The 11,578-nt window shown below is 38.4% G+C and overlaps 2 protein-coding genes across 2 annotated transcripts in view; one reads left to right on the plus strand and one right to left on the minus strand.

Annotated features, from left to right (window-relative positions):
- The window catches only part of TSPAN7 (tetraspanin 7), a 124,494-nt gene that overhangs the window by 27,685 nt on the left and 85,231 nt on the right, over nucleotides 1-11,578 (plus strand). The gene's annotated exons all lie outside the window — the stretch shown is intronic.
- Nucleotides 2,550-3,480, minus strand: LOC116646155 (40S ribosomal protein S24-like). The gene has a single exon (XM_032426778.1). It carries the CDS (start codon nucleotides 3,284-3,286, stop codon nucleotides 2,966-2,968), a length of 321 nt encoding a protein of 106 aa, XP_032282669.1. The 5' UTR covers nucleotides 3,287-3,480; the 3' UTR covers nucleotides 2,550-2,965.

Here is an 11,578-nt window from a genome sequence, read left to right on the forward strand (position 1 = left end):
TTTAGTAGATTTCACCAGTAAAGCCATCTGGGTCTGGGGTTTTCTTTGTGGAAATGTTTTAAACTATCAATTTAGTTTCTTTAATAGATATGTATCTATTTCAGCTTTTCCATTTTTTGAGTGAGCTGTGGTAGTATGTATCTTTCAAGGAATTAGTCCATTTCCTCTAGGTTATCAAATTTATTGGCATAAAGTTTTTAGTAATATTCCCTGATTATGCTTTCTTTTTTTTAATTTAATTTAATTTTATTATGTTATGTTAGTCACCATATAATACATCATTAGTTTTTGATTTAGTGATCCATGATTCATTGTTTTCATATAACACCCAGTGCTCCATGCAGTACGTGCCCTCCTTAATACCCATCACCGGGCTAACCCATCCCCCCACCTCCCTCCCCTCTAAAACCCTCAGTTTGTTTCTTGGAGTCCATAGTCTCTCATGGTCCACCTCCCCCTCCAATTTCCCCCCCTTCATTTTTCCCTTCCTTCTCCTAATGTCCTCCATGCTATTCCTTATGTTCCACAAATAAGTGAAACCATATGATAATTGACTTTCTCTGCTTGACTTATGTCACTTAGCATGATCTCCTCCAGTCCCATCCATGTTGATGTAAAAGTTGGGTATTCATCCTTTCTGATGGCTGCATAATATTCCATTGTATATATGGACCACACCTTCTTTATCCATTCGTCTGTTGAAGGGCATCCAGCTCTTTCCACAGTTTGGCTATTGCAGACATTGCTGCTATGAACATTGGGGTGCATATGGCCCTTCTTTTCACTACATCTGTGTCTTTGGGTAAATACCCAGGAGTGCAATTGCTGGGTCATAGGGTAGCTCTATTTTTAAATTTCTGAGGCACCTCCACACTGTTTTCCAAAGTGGCTGTACCAACTTGCATTCCCACCAACAGTGTAAGAGGGTTCCCCTTTCTCCGCAACCTCTCCAACATTTGTTGTTTCTTGCCCTGTCCATTTTTGCCATTCTAACTGGTGTAAGGTGGTATCTCAGTGTGGTTTTGATTTGAATTTCCCTGATGGTTAATAATGATGAACATTTTTTTCATGTGTCTGTTAGCCATTTGTGTGTCTTCTTGGGAGAAGTGTCTGTTCATATCTTCTGCCCATTTTTTGACTTGATTATTTGTTTATTGGATGTTGAGTTTGAGAAGTTCTTTATAGATCTTGGAAATCAGCCCTTTGTCTGTAGTGTCATTTGCAAATATCTTCTCCCATTCTGTGGGCTGCCTCTTTGTTTATGCTTTTAATATTTGTAGAATTTGTAGTGATTTTCCCCCCAAACTTCTTGTTGTAATTTGTGTTTTCTCTCTGTTTTTCCAGATCAGTCCAGCTAGAGGTTCATCAATTTTATTGATCTTCTCAAAGAGCAAGTTTTGGGATTCATTGATTTTTCTCTGGGTTTTGTTATTTTGGGTTTTTTTTTTTTTTTTTTTGGTCTTAGTGATTTTGACTCTGATCTTATTTCCTTTCTTCTACTGACTTTGGGTTCAATTTTCTCTTACTTTTCCAGTTTCTTAAACAAGAAGCTGAAGTCATGGATTTGAGACCTTTCCTCTTTTCTAATATAAGCATTCAATGCTATACATTATCCCCTAAATACTGTTTTAGCTGCTTTTCCAAATTTTTAGTATGTTGTCTTTTCACTTTCATTCAGTTCAAAATTCTTTTTAACTTCACTTTTGGTTTTTTTCCTTAACCATGGGTGATTTAGAAGTGTGTTATTTTCTTTCCAAATAGTTGGGGGATTTTTCAGAGATCTTTATCTTATTGATTTCTAAATTAATTTCTTTGTGGGAAGAATATACTGTATATGACATGAATTCCTATTGAGATTTTATAACCCAGAATGTGGTCTTGGCAAATCTTCCATGTGTGCTAGAAAAGAATATATATTTTGTTCTTGTTGAGTAGAATGTTCTATGTATATCAACACTGATAATGTTCAAAATTTCTATATCCTTAACTAACTTTATCAATACTTGTTTTATCAATTCAAAGAGTCTTTTTGAAATCTCCAGCTATGGGTCTAGACTTGTCAAATTCTCCTTGAAGTTCTGTCAGTTTTGCTTCATGTATTTTGAAGCTCTTTTCTTAAGTGCCCGTGTGATAAATTGAGCCCTTTTTCATTGTGAAATGACCTTCTTTATCCCTAGTAATATTCTGTGCTCTGAAATGTACTTTGTTTAATGTTAATATAACTACTCCAGTTCTTTTGACTAGTGTTAGTATATCTTTTTTTATCCTTTTACTTTTAACCTATTTGTGTCTTTATATGTAAAGTGTGTTTCTTATATTCAGGATACAGGTGGGTCCTGCTTTATTTTTTCCAATTTGACAATCTCAGCATTTTAACTGGGGTATTTAGACCACTTACATTTATTTATTTTTTTAAATATTTATTTATTTGAGAGAGAGAGCACGCACATAAGCAGGGGGAGGAGGAGAGGGAGAAGCAGACTCCCCACTGAGCAGGGAGCCCAGTGCGGGCTCCATCCCAGGACCCTGAGATCATGACCTGAGCCAAAGGCAGACACTTAAGTGAATGAGCCACCCAGGCGCCCCTAGACCACTTACATTTAATATGACTATTCATATGGTTAGGTATAAATCTATTATTTTGCAGTGTTTTCTATTTGTCCCACCTAACCATTATTCCTTTTTTCTGACTTATTTTTGATTATTTTTTATGATTTTTGGCCTATTAGCTGTAATTCTTTGGCCTATTAGCTCTAATTCTTTGTGATTTTATTGGTTGCTTTAGGATTGATGTATACATTTTTTTTTAACATTCTTAGTTTATTGATCCTCTCATGAAAAATCTGCACAACCACCACAGATAAAGCCACTGCAGCATCTTTACTCCTTGTGTTGTCCAATCTCCAGCACCAACATTGGCTTTTGCAGTCCCCCTGACTTTCTTCATTCTGTTCTTGTGTTCCTTTCATTGTTTTCTTGATGTCTTTTTCTTCTCATACAGGCCATGTCTTGCAAGTCTGTGTTTGGGTTCATTTTTCTCTGTATAATCCAAGGAATCATAAATGATGCCAAAGCTGGTTGTCTTGCAACCACCAAAATGGGTTCTGAATCCAAACACAAATACGACATCTGGTGTGGTCTTGTACATTTTGGCTAGTTTTTCCCGAATTTCTGTCTTAGGTACTGTTGCCTTTCCAGGGTGAAGAACAACAATGACCATCTGTTTCCACTGAAGTAGTCGGTTAGTCATGAACTTCCTGGTCCGGATAGTTACTGTGTTGTTCATGATGGCGGCCAAGCTTCAAGCAGCCGGGGAGGAAAAGAGCTGATGTATACATTTTTAACTTACCAAGATCTACCAGGATAGTATACCACCTCACTATTATTATAAGCACCTTATAATAGTATACAGTACTTCCATTTCTCCATTTCTAGCCTTTCTTCTTTTGTTTTACACATTTTATTTTTTGTATGCTTTAAACACCACATTACATTGTTGTTATTTTTGTTTAAACAGTCCTATTTTAAAGACATTTAAATAATAAGAAAAAATCTTCTATTTACCCAAGTATTTATTTCTAATACCCTTCATTCCTTTATGCAGATCCATATTTCCATCTGGTATCATTTTATTTCTTTCTAAAGTACTTATTTCAACATTTTTCTTGGTATAATTTTGCTGGTGATGAATTCTTCCAGCTTTTGTGTGTCTGAAAAATTATTTCACCTTTGTTTTTGAAAGATATCTTTGCTGCTATAGAATTCTAGGTTGACAGTTTTTAAATTTCTGTATTTTAAAGATGTCTCTCCTTTCTCTTCTTGCTTGTATTTCTAATGAGAAATATGTCATTCTTATCTTTATTCCTCTACATATAATATTTCTGTTTTCTCTGTCAGCTCTTAAGATTTTTTCATCATTAGTTTTGAGCAATTTGATTATGATATGCTTTGGTGTACTTTTCTTCATATTTTGCTTGGGGTTTGTTGAGCTTCTTGAATATGTAGGCTTAATGATTGCACAAAATTTGGGAAATTCAAGCTAATATTTCTGTCCCACCCATTTTGGTTTTTTTATTGCAGACTCTTTCCTGTCCCACCCTTCCTTGGTTTCTTTTATTGCAGAATGGCATTTAGAAATTAGGGCTTGTGCCCTAGGGGTGCTCATTTGGTACTGGGATGTCATTGCTTCTAGGCCTTCCCAGTGGTTAGGACATACATGTAAACATATACTAACTATGCAAACACATATATCAATATCTTGTCTTTTTTCATTCTTTCATCTTTCTGTCTTCCTTTCTCCCTTCTTATCTATCTGCCATCTATCTATCTATCAAGTCATGAGCTCATACTGAACCTCTGATTCTAATCCAACACCACATGGTTCATTCCAGTCCTTTCTCTAATGGTGAGAAACCTGGCTCTCATTATCTATAATATATGTAAATATATTTACTTCTTTAATCCTGGTATACACTAAAGTAGAATCAGAATTGCTAACCCAAACCCTTGAGAGAAACATTTACTGGCTAGAGTATAGTTCTCCGTACAGTTCTTTTTTTAAAAGATTTTATTTATTTATTTGAGAGAGCAGGAGAGAGAGAGAGAGAGAGAGAGAGCGCACAAGCTGGGTGAGGGACAGAGGGAGAAGCAACACTTCCCACTGAGCAGGGAGCCTGATGTGGGGCTTTATCCCAGGACTCTGGGATCATGACCTAAGCCAAAGGCAGACACTTTTTTTTAAATTTTATTTTATTATGTTATGTTAATCACCATACATTACATCATTAGTTTTTGATGTAGTGTTCCATGATTCATTGTTTTCGTATAACACCCAGTGCTCCATGCAGTATGTGCCCTCCTTAATACCCATCACCAGGCTAACCCATCCCCCCACCCCCCTCCCCTCTAAAACCCTCAGTTTGTTTCTCAGAGTCCATAGTCTCTCATGGTTCATCTCTCTCTCCGATTTCCCCCCCTTCATTTTTTCCTTCCTTCTCCTAATGTCCTCCATGCTATTCCTTATGTTCCACAAATAAGTGAAACCATATGATAATTGGCTTTCTCTGCTTGACTTATTTCACTTAGCATAATCTCCTCCAGTCCCATCCATGTTGATGTAAAAGTTGGGTATTCATCCTTTCTGATGGCCGAGTAATATTCCATTGTATATATGGGCCACATCTTCTTTATCCATTTGTCTGTTGAAGGGCATCTCGGCTCTTTCCACAGTTTGGCTATTGTGGACATTGCTGCTATGAACATTGGGGTGCATAGCAGACACTTAACTGACTGAGCCACCCAGGCGCCCCAGTTCTTTTTTTTGTCTTAAATCAAGATATTGTTTTCCACGATTACTAAGACTAGTTCTTTTCTTCCCCATTCCATTCAGTGTGGTTACTTATTCACTTGTGATACAATTGGGTTGTTTTGTTAGTGTTTGGATTTCATTCTGCTGTCTTCCCTTAAAGCACACACATCTTGGTTGATTGTAACTATTTATATTGTTCATATGTGAAGCCCTTTTTGTCCCTCTGTTCCCTTGAAGAATTTCTGATTTGTATCAGAAAATAGAAGCTTTTCTTTGCATTTCCTTCCTCCCATGGTTTTGAGTGAAGCAAAAATAAATTTATAACGGAATGCAGGTAAGGACTTTTCCCAATGTGTCTGGTACTCCAAGTACATTTTTTCTAATATCTAATCTTCATCCCGTGAGTGTTAGATTCCTACAGCCATTGCCTCCTCTTCCTTTAAATATCTCTTTTCATAGAGCACTCTTCCATATGTTCTGAAATGTCCTTAATTTGTAGCTTGAGCTGAGATTTTTTCACTGAAGTGTAATTATCTGCATTTTATCTTTATCTTGTCGAGTTTAAAAATACAACAAAACTGGTGGTACATTCATGATACATAGTCAATTGAGGACAGTTATTTTTTCTTAACTGCATTTGGTATCATGTGTGCTGAAGAAACTTGGTTTAAAGAAAGAAGATAACTGTGGATAGTTTTCAAGTGGCATGAAAAATCAAACTTGCGGCTGTGGTGGAGAACCCCTGTGTTTGGTCTCAGATGCAACTTCGACTTTTTAAATTGTTAAACACAAACTATCAAGTTGGACTCAGTGGCCTGGAAGGATCAGTCTCGAGTATCCCAAAGGCCTTTCTTACTCTCTGCCTTCCACAAATGTCTGCCCCACTGAGGCACCAGTGAACACATTCTTCTTTTCATCTGCTCTGTTGTTGTTTTTGTAGTTCCGCAAATCTTTGTGAGAGACCAACATTCCTCTGGATTATCTCTTGGAAGTCAAATTTCCACTAGGGCCTTTACATCAAATTGCTCTTCTCACAGGCTCTTGGGTACCAGATTTCCTTCCAAAAAGGCAGGTTGCCGGATATGCACTTCTACTGCCCTTTATTTCCCCAAGTCCTCTCTGATTTATAGTGTGTATCTGGGGGTAAGAGCACAAAGGCAATGAGAAGCCAATGCCGTTATCAGCAGATAACAGCTTCCGAATAATCCCAGCCCTTATCTGCCTGTTAAACTGGACAAGTGGTGCTTTGGCCACTTGGGTCAGCTGCCTGCAAATGAAGTAGTCTGTACCTTTCAGATGCTTGTCCCTTTACTTCCTTAATACTGCGAATGGTCCACTGGGAGAGGAGAAAAATAATCTTAACTCTGAGGTCTTATTTGAAAAATAATATTGAGATCCTGACATACTTTGTTTTAATTTCTTTACAACACCAGTAGACTCAGGTAGAAAAAATGAACGGCATTGCTTACTCTAGATTATTTTGCATGTGGAACTGTTGATATTCAGAAAGCTTAGTTACTTTTTAGTTTCTATCACATAATCTTAAACTGAAGTGCTTGTTTTTTTAATTGCTGTAACTCTTGTCTGTTGGATGTAGGTCAGTGTTGGGGCTGATGAATTTCTTGAGTAGCTTTGGAACTCAAAGCCTGTGCAGCATTGGTATCAACTGGGACTAGCTGGAAATGAAAAATACTCGGGTCTGACCCCAGACCTCTTGAATCAATTTTCATTGTTCACAAGATCTCTAGGGATTCATGAGCACAGTAAAGTTTGAGAATCCCCAACCTAGAAGATGGGCAATTTGTTTAGGAATCAGGACATCTAGAATTTATTCCTGGTTCTTTTCTTTTCTTTTTGTTTTTCTCACATTTAAAAACTGATTTGTAGCTGGGTTTTTCCAGGCTCACAGGAGATGAGCAGAGGGGCCATTTAGATATGATGTCTGAAGAGACATTTTTGAACTCCTCAGGGAAAAGCACATAACTAAAGATTTGGCATTGTTAGTGACTTACTCTGCCTACCCACTAAAGTACCTTTTGATACCTTCAGGCAAGGATCTCTTAGTGATATAGTGAATCCTCATTATTCATGGATTCTATATTTGCAAATTTGCCTACTTGCTAAAATCCATTTGTAACCCCCAAATCACTACGGCCTTTGCAGTCATGCACAGAGTAGCAAAAAACTTGAGTCACCTGATGCATACATTCCCAGTTGAGGTTGAACATGGGAATGTTCTGCCTTCTTTTTTAAACGCTCATACTGCAAACAAGTATCCTTCCCATGGTCTATTTAGTGTCACATTATTCACATTTTTGTGCTTTTGGTCGCTGATTGTAGTGCTTAGAATGGCCCCCAAATGTAGTGCTCAAGGGCCGGCTAGTGTTGCCAAGGGTAAGAAGGCTGTGTGTGATGTGCTTTGTGGAGAAAATACATGTGTTAGATAAACTTAAATGAAACATGAGTTATAGTGATTTGGGCCATGAGTTTGTGTTAATGAGCCAACAATATATATTAAATAGGTGTCTCTCAACAGACACACACATAAAGGAAGGTTACATGTTGACTGGTTGACAAAATTGTGTGACCCAAAGTTCTCAGGAATCTAACTCTGTATTTCCACTAGGAGCAGTAGGTCTGTGTCAATTCAATGTTTGTGGTGACTTTATAGAACATAAGTGCTGTGAATAATGAGAATCAACCATATGGGGATTTTTTTTGTTTTTTTGTTGTTAAAGATTTTATTTATTTATTTTAGAGACAGTGTGTGAGCAAGCTGGCATGGGGGGCGGGGGGAGAGCAGAGGAGGAGGGAGAGAGAATCTGAAGCAAACTCCCCACTGAGTGTGCAGCCCAATGCAGGGCTTGATTCCATGACTGCGAGATCATGACTTGAGCCCAAACCAAGAGTCAGACACTTAACTGACTGAGCCACCCAGACACCCCTCAACTGTATGTTTAAAAAACAATTAGACTAGCATCCTGACTGGGCATCATTGTCTTCTTTATGGATGATGAGGAGACGAGTTATAAGAAATTTAGTTGTGGGGTCCCTGGGTGGCGAAGTTGGTTAAGCATTCTTCTCTTGGTTTTGGCTCAGGTGATGATCTCCATGCTCAGCGTGGAGTCTGCTTAAGACTTTCTCTCCCTCTCCCCCTGGAGCTCTCTCTCTCTCTCTCTCTCTCTCTCTTTCAAATAAATAAATCTTAAAAAAAAAATGAGTTGTACTCTGTGAACACAAACTCAAATAAAGATACCTGGTAATTTACAAAAAAAAATTTACTTTACCAATATTTGGAGGCTTTCTTGGAATTGAAACAATATGATAGGGAGGCTTTTCTCTTCCTCTAGGTGAGGTTGCATTTTTTTAGGCATGGCATGTGAAATAATTGTACTCCAGTTGCTTTTAGACCACCAATTTTTTGTGTGTTAAGCTCATTTTCTTTTGGCTCTGTGTCTTCTTTTTCAGCCAACCTTGTTGCATAAATATTATTGAAATCTATGTCCTGCCCTCCTGGATCCATGATCCTTGTGGCTGTGTCAGTCCAGGTCCACATCTTGTATTTCCTGGATCCTAGACTAATGTTCCAACTGCTCTTACCTCCACACCCCACCCTCCAGTACAGCCCACTTTCTACTACAGCAGATCTGATTCTATCCCACCACTGTGTGAAATTGCTCAGTGGCTCCTAGTTACCTTGGGATAAAGTTCTCAATACTCTGAGATGACCTCTGACTTCCTTGCCACTGTGCTTGAAGATCCCTGACCTCTTGAAGCTCTCCCACCCCTGTGCCTTTGAATGATCAGTCCCTCTGCTTCCTTTCTTCTTCATCTACCAAGCAGTCGCCTCTAGGTCTAAGATGCTGAAAGTTACCTTTTGTATTGGGATTGTAGATTAAAAAAAATTTTTTTTCCTCCCTCCATTAGGCAGTGAGAACCTTGATGGAAAGGAACGATTTTGTTCAGTTCGGTGTGACTAGTGCCTTTTCTAGGAGTGTATGGCCATGAGGTCACTGGAAGTATTGAGTAAATGAGAATTTAGGGGTGAGTCTGATCTGATTAGTGTCATAATAGACTGGTTTTGTATCAATAGCCCTGATCTGTGCCAGTTCTGATATCACTAATCTTCAGGAAAATCCAGTGTAGAATACATAATGAATGTTTAATCATAGAAAATACAAAAAAAAATTGAGGGTGAAGAGATTAGCTATGAAGTACAATAGCAACTTGTTTTATGTGATCAGTTCTTTTAGAACAAGTGAGTGATGCTTAGTGTGGCATTTGTTTGTTAAGAAATAAAGAACATAGAATGAATTAATGCAATAAAATATTGATACCCTAGATTTTACATCCTTTTCTTGATTCATACAATGAGTAACATATAGCAGTCAAAATAAATGAACTACTGCAATGAAGAACACCATGGGTGAATCTTATTAATATAACAAATGAAAATAGGTCCCTCAAGATTACATGATAGGTATATATCGACTTTCAATGCAAGATTCCAGATAGTGGTTACCTTGGGAGGAGGGAGGAAGGGGATGGGGATAATCACATTAATCACATAGAGAGATTGTTCATATTCTAGTATCTATGTTAGGTTGTGTGTGTGTGTGTGTGTGTGTGTGTGTGTGTGTGTGTTTATATAATAACCACAAACAAGGCTGTGAAGAGTAGCATGAGCCAAAGATTTTGATTAATATGACTTATCCAATTCTCTTTACCTGAGTTCCACACTTCTAAAAAAATCCCTATTTGGAAATGTTAGGGGAGCCTCCACCCCTTTATCCTCTCTTAAAGTGAACCAAGCACATATGTAAGAATTCTTAAGTATTACATATGGGGAAGAAAGCAAATAAAATGACCAAACATAAAATGTAATATTAATGGTAAATTCAAAGACAATAGGCATTATGAAAATGAGAAAATAATGGGAACAATGCACCAATGGCCCATCTTGTTTGAGTCAATCGAGTACTGGAGATGTGGAGATGAATTACAATCAGCTTTAATGGAGTCCCCCATTTTGTGGTGCTTGTATTAGCTTGTCCTACATTTTCTTGGCAGCAGGAAGAAAGCACAGGGCACTACTGAAAGAAAAGCAACTCTGTGAGGCCCGTGAGAAAAATATGCATCCTATCTCTTCCTGTGGCGCACCACAGAAAAAGACCCTTGTCTTCCAGTTTTATGAGAAATGCCCTCTGTTGGAAAATGATTTTGTTTTGCATTTCTCCCAAGAGCACTCACTCTCATGCTCAATTTCTCGTCAGTCGCGCCTTCCCTTTTCTGCTAGAATCCTTGAAATCGCTTTCTAGTAGCAGTTGGTGCAAGACAATGTGCATTTATTTTGGTGGCAGCCTTTTCTAGTTTTCATGCCAGAATGTCTGCCTTCACAATGAGCTAGTTTTAAGGCACTTTAGATTTCAGCTGATTCCCAGTATCAGATGTGAACAGACAAAATTCTATGTGAATTCTCTCTTTTGGCAGAAGCTTTAGTTACCCTCTTGGTGGAGTCCAAAGAAAGGAGTCGAGGGTTGCTTGGATTCCTAAGTCATTAAAACAAAATAAAACAAAACAAAAACTCTATCATGAGGGTCTCCTGGTCTCCTTGGTGATGTGACCATTTTCCTCCTGGAAGAGCTATTCCATGTATTTCTAGTAACAGCAGGAGAGGCTAGATATTTGGGTAAGCTGTGTACCCAGCTGGAAAGCCTAAGTACACAAAGGCTCTTAAACTTCCCTTGATCTCATTTTTTTTCTCCCCAACCCCCTACTTTCTTGTTTTGTAAAGCAGAGAAATGGAAGGCCCACTTGTGAAAAGCACCTCACTTAAGGCTCAAGCTCCCCCGCCCCCCCCCCCCCCCCCCCCCCCGCCCAACTTCTCTTCTGTGGCCCTTTGTTCTGTTTCTTCCATCTGCAAGGGAAGCTCTTAAGCTCCGCCAGCTGTTTGTCACTTCCAGAGATACGATGCTCTTCCTGTCACGTCTGTCCAACCCCGCCAAGAGCGGCATCTTACTGTTCGATGACCTATAAATAGGAGGCCCAAGTATAATTTAACCATGTTTGTGTGTTGCCCCAGCCCCGTTCCTTTTGTCTCTGCAGCTAGCAAGTGTCAGAGACTTATTACCTGAATGAATTTGGGGGGATTTCGAGCTAAAAGTGATACTCTTTTTGCCCAATTAGCAGGAAAGCTAATTATGCTTTGTGTGCTTGCTTTTCTTTTCTTTCTTTCTTTCTTTCTTTCTTTCTTTCTTTCTTTCTTTCTTT

The sequence above is a fragment of the Phoca vitulina genome, unplaced genomic scaffold (assembly GCF_004348235.1).
Source record: "Phoca vitulina isolate PV1807 unplaced genomic scaffold, GSC_HSeal_1.0 scaffold35, whole genome shotgun sequence".
Classification (NCBI taxonomy): domain Eukaryota; kingdom Metazoa; phylum Chordata; class Mammalia; order Carnivora; family Phocidae; genus Phoca; species Phoca vitulina.

What these genes read in the sequence shown, in the direction of transcription:
- LOC116646155 (XM_032426778.1), bottom strand. Translation starts at nt 3,286, where the DNA reads ATGAACAACACAGTAACTATCCGGACCAGGAAGTTCATGACTAACCGA.